The sequence below is a fragment of the Crocuta crocuta genome, unplaced genomic scaffold (assembly GCF_008692635.1).
Source record: "Crocuta crocuta isolate KB4526 unplaced genomic scaffold, BGI_CrCroc_1.0 scaffold64, whole genome shotgun sequence".
In the NCBI taxonomy this organism is placed as follows: Eukaryota; Metazoa; Chordata; class Mammalia; order Carnivora; family Hyaenidae; genus Crocuta; species Crocuta crocuta.
The window spans coordinates 8,993,207-9,011,920 of record NW_027530640.1 but is presented as its reverse complement, the minus strand read 5'-3'; the positions used below and the strand labels follow the sequence as shown (position 1 = coordinate 9,011,920).

The window sequence follows — 18,714 nt, the reverse complement described above, 5'->3', positions numbered from 1 at the left end:
GACCAATTATAAAGAAGACTTCAAGCCCAGAAGAAAAAGAGAAAAGGAGCATTAATTCCTGACCTCGCCTTTCCTCCCAAGGGTGCCCAGATCAAGCAGGGATTGAACCCAGGCTAATCTTTCACACACCATAAGGGGCCTTGTCAGGGTTTTTTCTTATGTTCGCAGAAGATACAATAATTTTTACAGTCTTATCTTCTGCCAGACAATAATGACTTGAAGGAGGTAACAAAGAGATTATTAAATTCATCAAACCATGTCTTCTGGGGAATCCCAAGGGCAACTCAGGTTCCGCTGTGTGTAGCTTCCTGTATCAGGTGCCTCACATGGGTGAGAAGGAGCGGTGACCCCGTATTCTCCTCCAGGTTGTCACCAGAAGACAGAGAGCCTAATGATAAAGGACTGGAGGAACCTGGCCTTTGATACCTTAAGAGTTGGTCCCTATCTTCTCCTGACATTTCTGGGACCCTGCTAGGGCACACAAGATCTGACATCCCTTTGTCTCTGTGCAGCCTTCCCCACTCGCCACCCTGCAGTCAGGCTCCCTCTTCCCTCACCTCTCACCACTACCCTAGCTAGGACACACTCCCAAGAAACAAGGCAGTGACTGTTTAAGGATGTCTCCTAGGTACACCAACATCCTGGCTAGGAAATGGGGCTTCAAGATTCCAACACAGTCAGCTAAAATGGTGAAAAATTCAAACTAGTTATTTGATATATAAATCAAAATGAGACATGGTTTAATTCAGTTTTCTTACTGAATTTACATGAGATGTTTTATTTGCCCTTACATTTAACCTATGCATTCCAAATTTAACATTATCTACATATGACCAAAACTAAGCTACAGTCCTATTTTATAAATAATAAAGTTAAGCGTTAAAAAGAAGTGTCGTTTATAAAATGTCTGTAGTCCACATGAGTGGCCTATAAATTAGTGCCATATGACATTTGACAATGCAAATTAATTGAAGTAAGTTTTTTCCAGCAGAGTAGAAATTCCCAATGTCTAGGCCTGAGATGCTGTTTTTTTTTTTCAATTAAAACTATCATTTTTTAAATTTCAATATATAGGTTCTATAGCATTAGAATCATAATAAATCATGTTATAGCAATAAGGAAAATAATTAAAGTGGATGATTACCATACTGAGGCATATTAAAAGAACATTATCAAGCCATCTCATTTATAAATGTTATGTCAAACACAGTCATAATTAGGGAAATTTTACCCACAAAAATCCCTGTAATTGATCTTCTACTGAACCAATACTCGACCTCCTGGGTGACGTTTCACTCTAGGACTCCTGAATGAGGCGGAATGTGAACATCAATTAACCAGGCACTGGCTATAGATGAACATCTGCTCTGGAGAGGGAACTGAGCTTCAGAAAAGGTTGCTCTCTTTGCTCTTGTCTGATTAGAGTACAGGGTGAGGAGTAAGATTTGGTGCATAGGTACAAGTGACAGCAGTGACCTACAAGGGACCCACACGAGTTCACCACCAGGGGTCGGGAGACTCACTGTGTAGCCTGTAGTTTAGTCCTCAAAGACCTAAGGAGCCTCTGGATGCCACACCAGGGCTAGAGAAGATGTAGCCAATACCTGCTCCTGAACAGGGCATCTCCTGGATCATCTCAGACTCACACGAAACAAGTGCACAAGTTAATGATGCACTAGGGCCACAAGGGAAACCTCAGTAAGTTTTAGAGCAGTATCACAGAGCCTATGATCTGCACACAGGCTGCAATAAAAATAGAATTTTTTAAAGTACAAGGGGGTGGGGGAGTCCTGGATGTCTGGAAATAGACTTATGAATTAAAAAATGAAATCAAAAGGGAAACTGTAAAATATTTATAAATGAAGGTACTACCGGTTAACATTTCTAGAATGCAGCTAAACCAGTATCTAGTGGGAAATGTATAGCTTTAAATAAATTTACCAAGATCTAAGAAACAATGAAAACAAAACTCAGGAAAATGGAAAACAGAGCAAGGGGGCATATCTAGTGTGTGTTTCTTAAAATTCTGAACTCTACTGAGATAGGTTATTTTTCCCCAGATTTGAATGGCATAAAATGCATATCCACATGGTCGGGAGAGGCTGTGCAGATTACAAGGTGATGATACATCAGTATCTTCTACTCCTGCTTTGTAACACTCCCACTAAATCGCTCAAATAGGAAAAAACAGAAGCCAATAGGAAATATGTTTGGTTAACCAGCATCTCACATAAACACGCAAGAGAAATGTGGTCTGGATTCAGTTAGCGGCTTCTGTCCAAGATGAAGGATTCTCTGGTTAAACTTTTGGCAAAAGCATTTTAAAGAGAAACCTGCACCCACCTGCAGCTGCCAGTTTAATATGTCTTGTACATATTTTGTTTCCAGCTAGGAAGAACCCTGAGGAGCCCTTTCATGAAATTTGTAGCCCATGCAGTTTCTTTTACAATCTTTTTGGGATTGTTAGTTGTGAATGCATCAGATCGCTTTGAAGGCGTTAAAACCCTGCCCAACGAAACCTTCACAGACTACCCGAAACAGATCTTCAGAGTGAAAACCACACAATTCTCCTGGACAGAAATGCTCATCATGAAGTGGGTCTTAGGTAAGCAGTCACTCTGCCCTATATTCTCTCCTCCTAATGATAATAGGACATGATTAAATTCTGACTTCTGAACCTCTTCCTGTCCTCTTGAGTGCACTCTGGCAGACAAAATGGTGAGCAGAAGTCAAAGTCAACTTCTGTATATGCTGGTGTAAAAGATGCACAAGCCTTTAATATGAATCTCAATTTTAGAAGGAGATGTTTGGAGGAAAGGTGCTACATATTTTTCAATACACATGTATTGAAAGTGACTGTCAAGTAGACTTGCGTGGGAAAATATATTTTGATCATTTAAGTATAGTCTATAATAAGCCTTAGGACATCAAGTTCTGTTTCTAGTAAAGAGTATAAAATTGTGTAGCTTAAATGATTATTTTTTATCACTGAACACTAATATAGAATACAATCTTGGTGATAAATGTAAATCTAAAAAGTTATGGGAGTAACATTTTCTCACTATTTGTGTTAATGAACATCATGACACTGTGACATTCCTCTCTGCAGTGATATTTTGTGTTGTCAAGGTCTGTCACTAGAATTACCAAAGAAAGTGCTCCCAATTTCCCCAATGACTAGCTAAGAAAGACCATCTCTCTTGCCTACTTCATAAGAACTGTTACTAAGAAGAATAAATAAGGTAAACTAAAACGGTAAAAGCTAAACCTGTTTAGGCAAAATGTGATAGAGGCTTTTCTAACACTGAAATTAGCAAAATTGGTAAAAAAAATATCAGACCTGATGAGGGAAAAAAATGAGTAGCTGTAAAAGCTATACTCAGTGACTCTGTACATAACTAAAATCTAATCAATAACTTAAAATATTTATATAAAAAAGACATGAATTTGATCAGCATTTTCTGAGCAAAACAAACCTGAAGACAGAAAGATCTGCAAAATTTCATCTCTGCAGCATCACAATGAGTCAATTAATTAAACTGCCCTAATGGTATGCACCCCAGATTTTGCTTCCATCACAAAATTTTTGTATTGATATCATCTGCACTGTGCTTACATTAACAAACACTGAGTCAAAATTTAAACAGGGTCAAAGTATGTATGCTGTCAGTCAACAAAATCACAAAAAAATAGGTACCTGAACATAGCCCAACACATGACCTGTCTTAATTAAAAGACATAGCCTAAGTGAGCCCAACAGTCAAACTCCCTAAGAACATCCCACAGCTGGCCAAGCTGAGAGCAATAGGGAATATGGTCTCTGGGTTGGGTCTTTAAATAGGAAGAGGGAGGAGAGAAGAATGGTTTGATCCAAAGGACAGAGGCAGGAAAGCATACTGTGCTTACCAGAGGCTTTCCGTCAAGCAGCAAGTCTAGAACCAAAGGCTCACTTAGTGGAGTCACTGGCACTAAAGTTGTAAAGCAACATGAAAGCCTGTTGCAGTGGGTTCTGGGGCCTAACTTTCATAGTGTCGGGCCTATCCCAATTCTCCCTAGTATACCCTCCGCCTCGTGGATAAACTAAATACCTTAACACAGCAGTGGACTGAATGTATCCCCCCCTCAAAATCCATACATGAAACACCTAACCCCAATGTGATGGCATCAGGGGGTGGAGCCTTGAGAAGGGATCAAATCATGAGGACTTTCGTGATCTCTCATGAACGGGCTTAGTGCCCTTGTTAAAGGGGCCCCAAGGGTACCATGTGAGGATACAACAAGGAGTCTGTAACCCAGAAGAGGGCTCTCACCAGAACCCAAATATGCTTGGCAACCTGATTTCAGATTTCCAACCTCCAGAACTGTGAGAAATAAATTTGTTGTTTATAAGCTACTCAGCCTGTGATTTTGTTATAGCAATCCAAATTGACAAAGACAGATTTTTTTATTTTTTCTTTTTTTTTAATATAACTTATTGTCGAGCTAGCTAACATACAGCGTATACAGTGTGCTCTTGGCTTTGGGAATAGATTTCCATGATTCACCGCTTCCATACAACACCCAGTGCTCATCCCAACAAGTGCCCTCCTCCATGCCCATCACCCATTCCCCCCCTCCACCTCCCCATCAAGCCTCAGTTTGTTCTCTGTATTTAAGAGTCTCTTCTGGGTTTGCCTGCCCCTCTATTTGAAATGATTTTTTCCCCTTCCCTTCCCCGATGGTCTTCTGTTAAGTTTCTCAAATTCTACATATGAGTGAAAACATATCTTTCTCTGACTGACTTATTTCACTTAGCATGATACCCTCCAGTTCCATCCACATTGCTGCAAATGGCAAGATTTCATTCTTTCTCATTGCCAAGCAGCATTCCATTATATATATAAACTACGTCTTCTTTATCCACTCATCAGTTGATGGACATTTGGGCTCTTTCCAAAATTTGGCTATTGTTAATAGTGCTGCTATAAACTTTGGGGTACATGTGCCCCTATGCATCAGCACTCCTGTATCGTTTGGATAAATTCCTAGTAGTGCTATTGCTGGGTCATAGGGTAATTCTATTTTTAATTTTTTGAGGAACCTCTACACTGTTTTCCAGAGTAGCTGCACCAGTTTGCATTCCCACCAACAGTACAAGAGGGTTCCCGTTTCTCCACATCCCTGACAACATCTGTTGTTTCCTGAGTTGTTAATTTTAGCCATTCTGATTGATGTGAGGTGGTATCTCAATGTGATTTTGATTTCTATTTCCCTGATGATGAGCGATACTGAGCATGTTTTCATGTGTCTGTTGGCTATCTGGATGTGAAAATGCATAAGACAGAGATTTAAAACAAAACAAAACCATAACTCACATGTTGGGTTTATGGATAAAACTTAAGAGTATTTATGGCACCAATCACTCACCCAACACCTTTCCTAACTGGCCTCCAAGGAGACGACTGTGGTGAGTGCTCTGAAGTGGGTAGGTAGAGCTACCATATGTTAATGGCTCCTAACTGAAGTATGACTTCCTCCTGAGTCCTCCAATTTCTCCTCCTGGATGCCAGAGCACTGTCCCAATAAGAGGCATGTATCTCCAGCTAGAAGGGAACCAGCTTCTACAGCCTGATCCCAGTTTCTGCCCATCAAAGCAGAGCTGAGTTTTAAGACTGTTACATGAAAAGTACTGGGGAGGAGTAGACTTGTTGACCTATTCCTGTTATATTTCAGGTAGAAGAAAGATTCTAACTACTTTTCCTTAGATAATTTTTTCAAACTTTTTATTATAAATAATTTCAAGAATATACAATAATCAACACAAGAGTATAGTAAACCCCACAGAACAATCCCTCGTGTTCAACAACTAGTTCCCTTCTCCCAGCGCTATAGTATTTTGAACCAAATATCAGGTATTATATTTCATCTACAAAAATTATTGTGTGTATCACTAAAAGATAAGTCTCTTTTTTTCCCAATGTTTTTTTCTCTCTCTGCTTCAAGTTCACTTTTTCCTCATTATCTGTAATTCTAATTCCAACTAGTAAATGTTTCCTTTCAGATCTTATATTTTCCAGTGCTTGAAATTCTATTTGGCTCTCTTTTTATCTTTCATTTCTTTCTTCATGAAGTTTACATTTTCCTTTAAGTCCTTGAACAAACTAGGCATACGTATAGTAACTGTTAGAAAATCCCTATCTCCCAATTCCATCATCTCTGTCATTTCTGGGTTAACTTCTATTACCTAATCTTTCTCCTGACACCGATCACATTTTCCTGCATCTTGGTGGCTTAGTAATTTCTGACTGAATGATGAGCACTTTATATGTTATGTTGTTGAGCATCTAGATTTTGCTGTCCTCCTTGAAAGAGTTTTTGGTTTTATTCTAACAAGCTGTTAAATACTTACGGATGAGTTTGGTGCTTTTCAAGCTTTCTTACAGTGAATCTGCAGAAAATTAACTATAAGGATTGTTTCTCCTTGTATTATAGAGACACACATCTGGAGTCTCTACTAAATGCCCTCGATAATCAACAAGGAACCTCAACCCTAGATGGTTGGAGCTCAAACATCTCTCCACTGTGGGTGAGCTCTGGAAACTACTCACCTTGTAGCTCTCTGGCTGTTAGTGGAGTTTTACTCTGGACATAACTTAGTATTCAGGAAATGTTCAACAAGACCCCTAAGTAATTCTCTGGACTTTGTGGTTTTTTGTTTGTTTTTTTGTTTGTTTGTTTGTTTTTAAATTTTTTTTTTAGTGTTTTTATTTATTTCTAGGAGAGAGAGAGAGAGAGAGACAGCGCGAGCAGGGGAGGGTCAGAGAGAGAGGGAGTGACAGACCGAAACAGGCTCCAGGCTCTGAGCTGGCAGTCGGCACAGAGCCTGACGCGGGGCTCGAACCCACGAACCGTGAAATCATGACCCAAGTGAAAGTCGGACGCTCAACCGACTAAGCCACCCAGGCGCCCCTGTGGTTTTGTTTTTTGATTGGTATAGTATCCTTCCCTCTGGAACTCTGCAACACAATGTCTAATCACCTCTGCCTTCCTGAACTCTAGACTCTTGTCTCTCCAACTCAGTAGGACTGCCTTCCATGCCTCTGGGACCCCTCTCCATGCACTGCAGACCAGACTGTGCCACCATAAAGGAAGATACGGTGAACAAAAGGCTTACTGTGCTGGTTTCCCTTTACTAAAGGACCACAGTCCTATGCTATTTCCAATGTCTGGGGATAGTTTTTTTTTTCTCTTTTCTGGTTTATTACTCCATCATGGCTGATAACAGTAATCAGAATTCTTTTTCTAAAATAGAACCACATACATAAAAAAGTTTCATAATGATTTTTTCAAATCTTGAAATATCTAGTCAGTACTTATATTTCTCTGATACAGGAGACAAACTGAATAATGACTGAGTCAGCCTGCTTCTCTTTTCCTTCTGATCTCTGTTCATATTTTACCTTCTCAGAGTAGTTGAGGAGATAAGAGCAAGCCCTCTCATCTGCCTACACTGAGAAAATGAAATCTGAGCAGAGACCTGAAGGAAGAGAGGAATTAAGTTTTGCAGACATCTAGGTGAAAAGCATTCCACACAGAAGGATCAGTATGTGTTAAAGGCATGGATTCAAGGGAACAGCAAAGAAACTAATGTGGCTGAAGCTTAGTGAATGAGGAATCAACAGAGATGAAGTCAGAGGGATAGGCAGAGTCAGATCATGCAAGGCCTTATAGGCCATCGTACACAGTTTTAATTTTATTCTGAGGGCAACAAAAAGCCACTAGGAAGTTTTGAGCACAAAAGTGTCATTATATGACTTAAGTTTCTAATGGGGTTCACTGGCTGCTACGTACAGCATAGAGGATTCCGGAACAAGCAGAGATGCAAGAAGATCAATTAGGAGGACACCACATTAATTCAGACAGGAAATGGTTTGTTTTGAGTAGGCAGCAGATGGTGATTACATTCTGAAGGTAAAATTGATAATACTTACTATTGGATATTGTGTGGGGTGGAAGAGTAAGAGAGCAAAGAAAATTCCATGTGTTTTAGCTCAATTAATGGTATAATAGAGAGCCATTCACTGTGACAGGATAGACCAGGGGAGGAGCAGTTTGAAGAGGGAGCAGAAAAGGAAATCAAGAGTTCAGTTTGAGACACCTATTAGACATCCGGGTGGAAATGTCAAGAAGCACTTGGCTTTACATGTCTGAAGTACCTAAGTACATAAGGAGAGGCTGCTGCTGAAGACATAAATATGAGCATGGCAGTGTATTTAAAGTAAATTACATGCAATCATTTCGACTGCTAATGTGGTCAGACAAACTGAGGACTGAGCCCTGAGGCACAATGATACTTAAAGGATGAAAGACGAGAAGTATCTAGCAAAGGAGATTAGGTAAGAGGAGAGCCAAGAGAGTGGTGCTGAAGCCAATCAAAGTGTGTCAAGAACGAGGGAGTGATGACTTATGTCCAATGCCAGCATATTTAGTAACAATGAGGCCTGAGACTTCACCAATCAATGTGGAAGCCAAGTTCCTGAGTAGCCAGAGGGGATGGAATCCAGTCTGCAAGTGGAGGACATGGCCTTGGCAGGACCGTGAACTCCTCACCCAGGGTAACAGGAGGGAAGGGTTGAGGGCACACGACAGATGGCTTGCAAGATGCAGTGGTGGGAGCAATGCAAAAGTTTTTGGGATATTCCTTCTACTTTCTCAATTCTTTTCTTGATAAATATCTTCGGGTTACTAGGCATTATATTATGTATCAGGCACTGTGCCAGATACTGGGGAAGCAGCTGTAAAATATGACTAACATTACCTTATCCATAAATACATTCTGGAGCTCTTTAATTATCACAAAGTACTACTGATCTTTGAGAAGAAGATTTTGAACACTGTGTGTACTGCTGGCACATCCTAAAGTCTAGAGTCTGATTTACCCTCTGCTCAGACATGGAGAGCCTTGAAATGGCATGAGGCCTATACTGACAGAATCTCTGAATTCTGCTCTGCTGGGGATTGGCTAGACACAGCAACACAGTCTTTTCTCCCATAATGTATCACGCTAATGAATGCGGGACTCTGGACAGACTGATTATAAAAACACCATTACTCCCTCTCTACCAGAAGCTGCCCTAGGGCTGAAAAGAACCTTAGGACCTTAGCAAGTCCAACTTGCTCCTTTCATGGAGAAAGATGTTGGCCACAAAGAGGGGAATGGCCTTCTCCAGGTGGCCTGCTTCTACTCTTTGCACTCCCAAGCCCCGGGATCTACATTCTCACACAGGAGCTATAGTGATCCACTTAAAATACAATCAGGTTTTGTCGCTCTATGCCTCAACACTCTTTAGTGGCTCCCCATCCCCCTCAGAGAGATGCCCATGTCATTACAATGGCCTACAAAGCCCTCCACCTCTCCACGTCATCTCCACCTCTTCACCCCACTTCATTTCCCACCACTTTCCACCTCACTCACTGTTTCAGCCCCATGGGTTTTCTTGCCTCATACCATTTCTACCACAGAACCTCTGCTGGGGCTGACCCTCTGCCTGAGAGCTCTTCTCGCAGGCGGTGCAGCTTGCTCCCTCACCTCCTCAGGTCTTCTGCTCGAATGTCTCCTTCAAAGTGAGGCCTTTATAATCCGACCTGTTTACAGCTGCAAGTTCTCCCACTCTGTCCTCCAGTTCCCCATGCTCCTTTCCGTCCTATCGGTTAACACCTCTAACAAAACTACATGCCTTCTTTTGTTTCCTCCTGTCTCAATTAATATTAACATTTCTGTAATCATGTAAATGTGTAGTTGCCTCTTTTCATCTGCTATCCCTGCCTCCGTTTGGTCATCCGGTTTTCCCAATGACCTCTTTCAATGGCCATGTCATGTGACTACTCTAGCTTACTTCCCCAAGCCTCTACTCATACTGGGCATGTATGCTGTTCCTCTTCTTCTGTACAGTTTTGCGGAAAGGTCAAACCCAGTTACAAAGATATTGTTCCTTCACTCTAGATGCTTTAGTTGACTACCAGCAGGATATGGGGAGGATTCAGGATTGTCAATCCCAGGGAGTTAAGACACAAGGTGGGGGCCACAAGGAGACTAAGAAAACACACCCAAAAATAGAAGAAAAACCAGAACACAGTATTAAAAAAAGCAAGAGAGGAGTGTGGGTGAGAAAGGAGGGATAATTTGCCAGTAGACATGTGTGTTCTGTAGCAATGTCAAATGAGCTGCTTTCCAGAGGACTTCACAAGCCAGGGACCGTCATTCCTTCCAGCTGGGAGAGCCTCCAATAGCAGTTCTACCAGAGGAACCTCTTTCTGGCCAATCGGTATCAGTGGTAACTCTGGGGTAGTTGTTAAGAGCTTGTAATATATGGCTTTTCAGAGTTGGAGACTGTGGCTCCAGATACACTCATCAGAGGACTGTGTAACATTAGCGGTTCCCAGAAAGCCATCGGGCTTGGAGGGCAGGAAGCCTCTCCACAACGCATGCCATCTCTCCACCGAAGAAGAGACTCATGTCCAAAGATGCATTCTACACCACTCTTAGACCCTGGCAGTGTTTTCGTAAATAGACATCCCAGGACTGAAAGTGAGCTGGACACATAAATGCTCAACATAGTAAGAAAATACGTTTTTAAATTAATACAATTTAAAGAGCTATAGGGAAATGCTGCCAATTGCCAGCCCCACTCCCTGACTCGGGAGCCATACTCAGTCTCTTCAGGCACCCTGGAAGGGCCTGCTCTCCCACACTTCCATGCCCATTTTCTGGAACACTCTGCCAGTCCCTCCTCCCTCACCGAGCTCACTCCTGGTTCCTCACACCAACTGTCACCTCCTCCATGAATTCGCTTCATTCAGTGAACAAATAGAAGTTGTTCCAGGCACCCTGCTGGGTCACAAGATCAGAACACTGACTGCTTTGATCCCTGTGTCTCCACAAACAGTCCCTGGACATGTTTATTACAGCTTCTGCCACCCGGAGTATTCATTACTGCTTATGATACATCTGTCTCCAGCGCTAGACTCATCTTGCTATGAAGGGCTGACATCTTGGTTGTCGTATCCCCAGGATGGGAGCTGGCACCAAGGCTGCACTCAGCAATGTCTGTTAAGTGGGTGGAGAAGTTCTTAACCAGTGAGAGTAAGCTTGTGCCTAGTAGAGAGCGTGGTAGGTGACAGCAGAGTGGAGAGCAAGGGTCCTCAACTGTCTGTGTGGCTTTAGACAACTTGCCATCTTCCCATGTAAGGTTTTTCATCTATAAGATGCAGATAACTGCAGTTTACCTCTCAGGCTCTTATGAAGGTGTACTGCTGCTCAAGTGCTGAACACAGGGCCTTGGCACTTAGCAGGTGCACAGCAATTGTTAGCTACCAAAATTAGAGAAAAGAGGACAAGTTTTGTTAAGAAATGTTAGATCTATAAATCTCATCTTCCTGCCTGGAAAACAACTAAATCCCAAATGTGTCTGAGGCCCAGATTTGTTGCAAAGGACCCATCACTGAGATAGTATTTGAATGTCAGGGCTTGAGGGCATCTTCTCCCTCCTGCAAGGTCACAGAACACCTACATTTTGGCCCAGTAATGAGAAGCTGACCTGAAAGAACAGACAGGACCCCAGGAGGTGGTCTGGGACCTCTGCTCAGCTAAAGACCCTGGGACAGGGCACAGAAAGCCTTGGGGCCAAGACCATTTAAGGAATGTGCATATTTAAGTCCCACAGGACCTTGAAGGGAGAATCCCTTCTGAATAGCCATTGAGGTGCAAGATGGGCAATGGGCTGGGCATGAACCACCTTTTGAACTACCAAGCTCCTTCTCAGCAGGCTGCAGGCCATTATTCAGAACCAGCACAAACTTTGCTTCGCATTTCCCCCAAGGCTTCCCAGCATTTCCCAGCCTATTCCACTATCAGCCACCCCTCATTAATTATCAGTGACCTTGTTCTCTGGACTCCAAGGCTTCCCAAAGTGAAGAGGATTTTGCTGGAAGGAGGCTCCAGTACCCAGCATCCTTACCCCTGAGCCCGAGGTTTTAACACTCCTCTGATTGACAAGCTGGAGGAAAGAGACCATGATACTCAGCATGGATATGAAATGCTGAACCTTGGAAGCAGGGGGCCTAATTTCACTCACTCAAGTACATAATTTCACACATTTCTTTTTTCATTAAGCATTCCTACTGCTCAAACCCTTGGGCCCATGCTACTTTTACTCATGGCCTTGGAATAATTTAAATTAGCCTGGGTGAGTTAATATTTAAATCTAGTAAAAGTGATGAGGGCATTTGACTATGGAGGAAATGACTTGCAATGCTCAGTGAGGAGCTACTAGAATGGTCAGAAAAGTCAATCTTCTAAAAACAACCAGCATTTCAGATTCACAGAGCTTTTAGCACTTGAAATTACCCCAATACCCAATGCTTTAGTGCTTGAAATACCCAGGAAGTGGCTAAACTAGAACCTGAACCCAGGACTTCCCAGATTAAAGCCAGTGACAGGATGCAGCTTGCCTAGTGCCCAGCTAAAAGCAGTTCCCCTAAAACATTAGGAATTTTAATTTGAGGGGAGACAAAAACAATAAACATTATTTCTCTCAGCCTGTAACTGTTTCTTTCTAAAAACATTTTTTAAATATCTATTTGAACTGGCACAACTGAAAGTAATTTCAGTGTTAAGAAAATCATTACCTTGCTGAACTACCATACAAATTTTGAAAAGGTAAGCTGGAGGGAGAGGTGTGGCTTTATTTAGGAAAAAAAAGGCAAGGTGGGAGTGTCTTGTCAACAGACCTGCAACGTTTTGGGATATTTCCTATTGTGGGGACCCCAATTTGAAACAGACATGCAGACATCTTAGAATGGACTGCATCAAACAAAGCCACCACTTCTCTAAACAGCTTTTCTCCTCGGAAAAACATGTGGTTTCAATTCCTCTTATATAATGGACCATTTTCACCAGAAAAGGGAAACCTCTGATTAAACTGTGGGATCCAGGTCATATGTGGGATCTTTAGAAAGCCCTTTCCCATTCCTGGACCTCAGTGTCCTTCCATTTGGCTTAGAAAGGGATGTTTCCTTAAAACTTCTCAGTTCTTAAAATGCACAAATGTTGGACACTGTATTTCTCCTATAATGCCTCCAAGAATCTAGAATCTATGAAAGAATGAGAACTTTCTCCTTCCTCCTGGAGACCACTTATCTGTAAACAGAGGGGCAGGTGACAGGTATTCTCACAGTCTGAGAATTTCCTGTCTCTAAATCTGCCCTCGAAGAACCGTTTTCGTTTTGCTGCGGGCTATCAAGGTTCTCAGCTCTAAAGAGCTCCCATTTACATTCATACCCAGGTTCCTGCAGTGGCCCCGCTGTGGTCACAAATGCCAAGGGAAATGGAAAATGAGCCTGACCTTCTCACTCTCCCGCAGGAATGATTTGGTCCGAGTGCAAGGAAATCTGGGAGGAGGGGCCGCGGGAATATGTGCTGCACCTGTGGAACCTGCTAGACTTCGGGATGCTGTCCATCTTCGTGGCCTCCTTCACCGCCAGGTTCATGGCCTTCCTGAAGGCCAGCGAGGCACAGCTATACGTGGACCAGCACGTGCAGGACGACTCGCTACAGAACGTCTCACTTCCGCCGGAAGTGGCATACTTCACCTACGGTGAGCCAGAGGGCGCTCTAGCGAGTCTCACCTGGTGCTTCTGGGTGTGGCCCAGGGCCCTTAGCATGGCTCCACCTGTGGGCCTCCCTCCTGCTCCCCGCTGCACAAGTATCTCAACAGAACGTGCAATTAGTGACTATAAGAAATGAATTTTTTTGTGCTAAGATGGATAGATTTGGAAAGGATTTTAGAGTGTTTCTGGGATATGTTTTGTCCTTTTTTTCTTTTTTAAGAGAGAGAGAGTGAGGGCACGTGGGTGCAGGAGAGGGGCAGAGAGAGAGGGAATCTCAAACAGGCTCCAGGCCCAGCACCGAGCCCCTCTCAGGAGTGGATGTCACTACTGGGAGATCATGACCTGAGCTGTAATCAGGAGTCAGTCTCTTAACCAACTGAGCCACCCAAGCTCTTCCTTTCTGCCCTTCCTCCCCCCCTTTTTTTTAAAGAAAAATCTCAATTCTGATGTGGACCCCGGAGCACTAAGAGAAACTGTATAGATAGAATTTTCCTTCTATACTTGATCCCTGTATTTTGTGCAAAGATAGGCCCTCATTGCTCAATCCAAACATTCTTTTCTCATGGCAAAATTAGTTTTTTTGGAGATGACTTAATTCTTTCAAACCACAAGGCCATACAGTGTGAGGTAGTAGACTGAAATTTTAGGAAGTGTAAGAGTTACACCATCTATTTATTGAGGACCTACTAGGTACCAGGAACTGTACAGACATTTTAAACCATAAACTCCAATCCTTGCAAAAGGTCCGCAAAAAGAAGGCTCTTTTCTGTCCCTATTTTACAGATGATGAAACAGGCTTCCACGGCAGGGCTCACAGTGTCCTCAGAAATATAGGAATACCTTGGATAGCAAGGGATCCTGGCCCAACATGAATTGAGAACCATTCAGAACGGCCTGGTGCTTATGTTCCTAGGCTTTGAAGTTACACCTGAATTCAAATCCTACTTCTATAGCTTACTCGGAGACTCTGTTTACCTAATTTTTCTAAGCCTTTATTTTCCCATATGTAAAACCTATGTCAGAAAGTTTGTTTTATGGATTAAGTAAGATAGTGCATAAGAAGCATTTTGCATTCTGCTTGGAAAATATTAAAGGTTCAGTGAATGGTAACAGTTTATCAATACCGCCTATTAGGTCATTTTCCTGCTCTAAAACTGTGTTGTTGTCTGTAAAAAAAAGAAACAGAGGTGGGGAGAAGAAATAGATTTGTGTTAGTGATACCAGTAAATTAGTTGGACACTTAATAGGCATTCATGAACTGCAGCCACTACATTATGAAAGGTTTGAATGTCAAAAGTCTCTGTTACATGAAGCCACATGGCTCCTGTGACCCAGACAGTCAGGTAAAGCACTGAGCTGCAGAGGGTTGGCCATTTAATGCAAGAGTTGAGTTGCTACCCATATTCCACAGGGATTGTGTTATGCAGATTGTTACATGTAAATGTGGTAAGGAAACACCTACTGAGACGTGGCGAGTCTGGTAGTATTATAAGCCATTCACTCTTCATTTGTTGGTTTAGCAAATTCAGACTTGTTAAAAGCAAAATGGGCTTGTATATTTTCCCCTCTGTGCTATTCAGGGTTCATCAGTGAAAGATGAGAGAATCTTGATACTAAATTGGACAGTTTTATTTTTTATTATTATTTTTGAGAGAGTGTGAGCAGAGGAGAGGGGCAGAGGGAGAGAGAGAGAATCCTAAGCAGGCTCCATGCTCAGCACAGAGCCCGACAAGGTACTTTATCTCACAATTGTGAGATCATGACCTGAGGTGAAATCAAGAGTCAGACACTTGACCCACTGAGCCACTCAGGAGCCCCATCTATTGGATAGGTTTTTTTGCTTTTTTGTTTTTTTTGAAAGAGAGAGAGAGCACATGCATGAGTTGGGGGGGAGGGGGGAGGGGGCAGAGAGAGAGGGGGAGAGAGAATCCCAATCAGTCTCCACATCATTAGTGCAGAGTCTGATGCAGGGCTCAAACCCACACACTATAAGATCATGATCTGAGCCAAAATCAAGAGTCAAGGGCCTAACTAACTTAACCACCCAGGTGCCCCCAACTGGGTAATTTTCTTAATTCCCTGATTCAGGCTCCAGTATTGTCCTCTTGTGCTTTCTGTTTCTTTTAAGGACTGTGTTAAGGTCTCACCCAACTGCAAAGCATTGCACATTGTTGCCCTTGCTTTGAGGTTCACCCAGAGCCTTGGAAATCTCTTGGCTCACTCATAGTGTTTGCTTGTGCTCCAGTTGTGGGGCAAGAGAGCCCCCTTGTGGCTGTCCAGGCAGTGGCGCCCTCCAACCTCTACAAGCTCCAAACAAGCAAGTTCCAGTTTTTCAGGTTGATAGGGCAATTTTTCTCAAGGAAAGAGCTCCAAAAAGAAGAAAATAATTTTGTCTGAATAGCCACACAACCATCACAACTCTCACAAGCCAATCTCAAGAGAATACTTTTTCACTAGAAGTTCTGACCTGATCAACAGGGTCTTGCTGACAGCTAAATCTATTTTACCGGATTATAGAAGCAGCTTTTATTATTAAAGCTGAGGTTTAATATGGTAAATTATAGGAGGGGAAAAAGGAAATTCCTTTTTGGTGTCTCTTGTAGAAGTCAAGTCTTATTTCATGTTACCCAAATGTGTTATTTATCCTTAGAGTGACATATTTTGAAAAACATAATTTGTTCTCCTTACTTGTCTTTCCTGGACTTGTGAGTTATGACCTTGATGAGAACATAGAGTCTATAATTTTATTGTATCTCCAAATGTAATTTAGAATGCACTCCATGAAACTTCATAGCAAACAGAAGCCTGGCTTCCCTTACTAAACGTTTCTTACTGCTCTTTATTATTATAATTGTTTAACACAGTCTAGCTTTGAAAATAAAGAACGAATTTCCTCCTCTTCCATTTCCCTTGGGGAGCCAAGGATTGCTATGTAATCTCCTCGCTATCTGCATTTACTTGGCCCTGAAAAAGGATCCCATACCCCAAATCCAATCTTTAAAATGGCAGTGATAATATCTACTCTACAGGGCTGTCAAGAAAATCACAGCTAATGTACAGCGTAAGGGCTAATTTAGGTTTCTCAATGCTTCCCAATTTATGTTTCACTTAGCATTTCTCAACAGGGAGACTCTTGGCTTTTTTAGCAGGGCACTTTTCGTGGTATGGGTCTGTCTGGAGCATGTAATCCTCCTGCCCCAGCATCGTGATAACAGCAGACACCCACATACAATTCCCCAGGATGAAGGTGCCGCCCTCACCTGAGAACCTCTGTATGTGCTGACACATAGTAGGGAGCTTTTTATTGATGGGTCCTGTGCCTTGTGCCATTAAACTGCAAAAGAAGCCCTTCACAGCTCTGTTCTGCTGCGGGAGGACATTCTCACCAAAGACCACAAAGAGAAACCTGACAGCCCAGGAGGGGTCCCAAGTCTCCTGCCACCCGGAACAGTGCCGTCATGGCAAACCTGGATGACTGGTCACCACTATGGAGACTTTAGCTCAAACACAGAGCAACTCTTCCAGACATACACAACCTGAGGAACAAAACCCCAGAACGTTTTCTCAGGCAAGATCCTTCAGCTTGGGCCCTCATAGGGGCTCATCTGTTCCGATTTGTGGCTAGTCCAAACTTGTGGTTAGTGCTCCCTTCAGTCATTTAACAACCACTTATCAACAACCGCTGGGTGCCAGGCTCTAGGCTGACTAAGCACTTTACATCTATGATTTCAGTTCATCCCCACTCCAGCTCTCTGAGGTTGATGATATTATCTCCAGTTTACAAATGGAGAAAATCCGATACCAAAAGGTTAATTGACTTGCTTCCAATCACACAGCCTCTGCATAGAAAGGCCACTGTCAGCCTCAGGTCTGCCTGACTGCAAGCCCATGCTCCTCCCCACCACCTCCTCTTGATGCTTCCCCAGTGATTGGGGCAGCCCTGCATGTCGAGCTCAAACACTGGGAGGGACGACAGAATAGCTAAGCAGCATGGTAAGTTCTATGACAGAGGGTGCACAGATAATGTGGGAGCCAAGGGGAACTGGGAGCCCATCTCAGTTTGCAGGAGTCACAGAAGCCTTCCTGAAAGAGACATCACTTGATCAGAGTCTTAAAGGATGACTGGGAATGAGGACGCCTTGAAATGAGGGAAGAGTATTCCAGCCAGATGGACTGGCACATTCCAAGAGGGAAGGTGTGGCACCTTCAGGGTATTGAGATCAACTTCAAGTGCAGGAATGGAAATGATGAGGTTAGAGACCTCTAAAAATGCCTTCCTGGTTTCTCTGCCAGAGACAAGTCAGCACAGCAGATCCTGTCCCCCCACCCCCCCCGCCCCACAAGTAATCCGGACTGTTTTCTTTCAGCCAGGGACAAGTGGTGGCCTTCAGACCCGCAGATCATATCAGAAGGGCTGTATGCCATCGCCGTCGTGCTGAGCTTCTCACGGATTGCATACATCCTGCCAGCCAATGAAAGTTTTGGGCCCCTGCAGATCTCACTGGGGAGAACCGTGAAAGACATCTTCAAGTTTATGGTCATTTTCATCATGGTATTTGTGGCCTTCATGATTGGAATGTTCAATCTGTACTCCTACTACCGAGGTGCAAAGTACAACCCAGCATTTACAACGTGAGTACCTCAGGGCTCTCTGTGGAGGGTCTCTCTGGGCCCCCTGGGAATCTTTAGGAGTCTCTTCCAGGCAGCCCCTTGCACAGACTCGTGTTTCCTTGGTATTTCTACAAATTAATGGCTACTTTATTCAAGGGCGGTTTAGAGTTCAGTTTCTGGAGTTGAAAGAATCCAGCTTTCAGGGTGTATTAGATCTTCATTTTTGCCACTTACATGCTATGTAGCCCTGGGCATGTTCCTTAACCTCTCTGAGCTTTTGTTTTCTCTTCTTTAAAATGAGGATAAACAAATACCTGCTTAATAGGGCTAGTCTGAAGATGCATTGAAATGATACAGCTGACACACGGGAAATTCTCAATACATGAAAGGAAGTACTATTACTACTGTTATTTTAGTCACCTGTGTTACCTAGAAGACAGAGTCGGGGCAAATGTC

The 18,714-nt window shown here is 42.9% G+C and overlaps 1 protein-coding gene across 1 annotated transcript in view; it reads left to right on the top strand.

The window, feature by feature from the left end:
- Window positions 1-18,714, top strand: part of TRPC7 (transient receptor potential cation channel subfamily C member 7) — a 126,172-nt gene that overhangs the window by 75,765 nt on the left and 31,693 nt on the right. Inside the window, exons 4-6 of the mRNA XM_077768936.1 lie at window positions 2,389-2,605; window positions 13,401-13,634; window positions 18,015-18,279. Of these exons, the coding sequence (XP_077625062.1) occupies window positions 2,389-2,605; window positions 13,401-13,634; window positions 18,015-18,279 (716 nt within the window). The remainder of the gene's footprint in view (window positions 1-2,388; window positions 2,606-13,400; window positions 13,635-18,014; window positions 18,280-18,714) is intronic.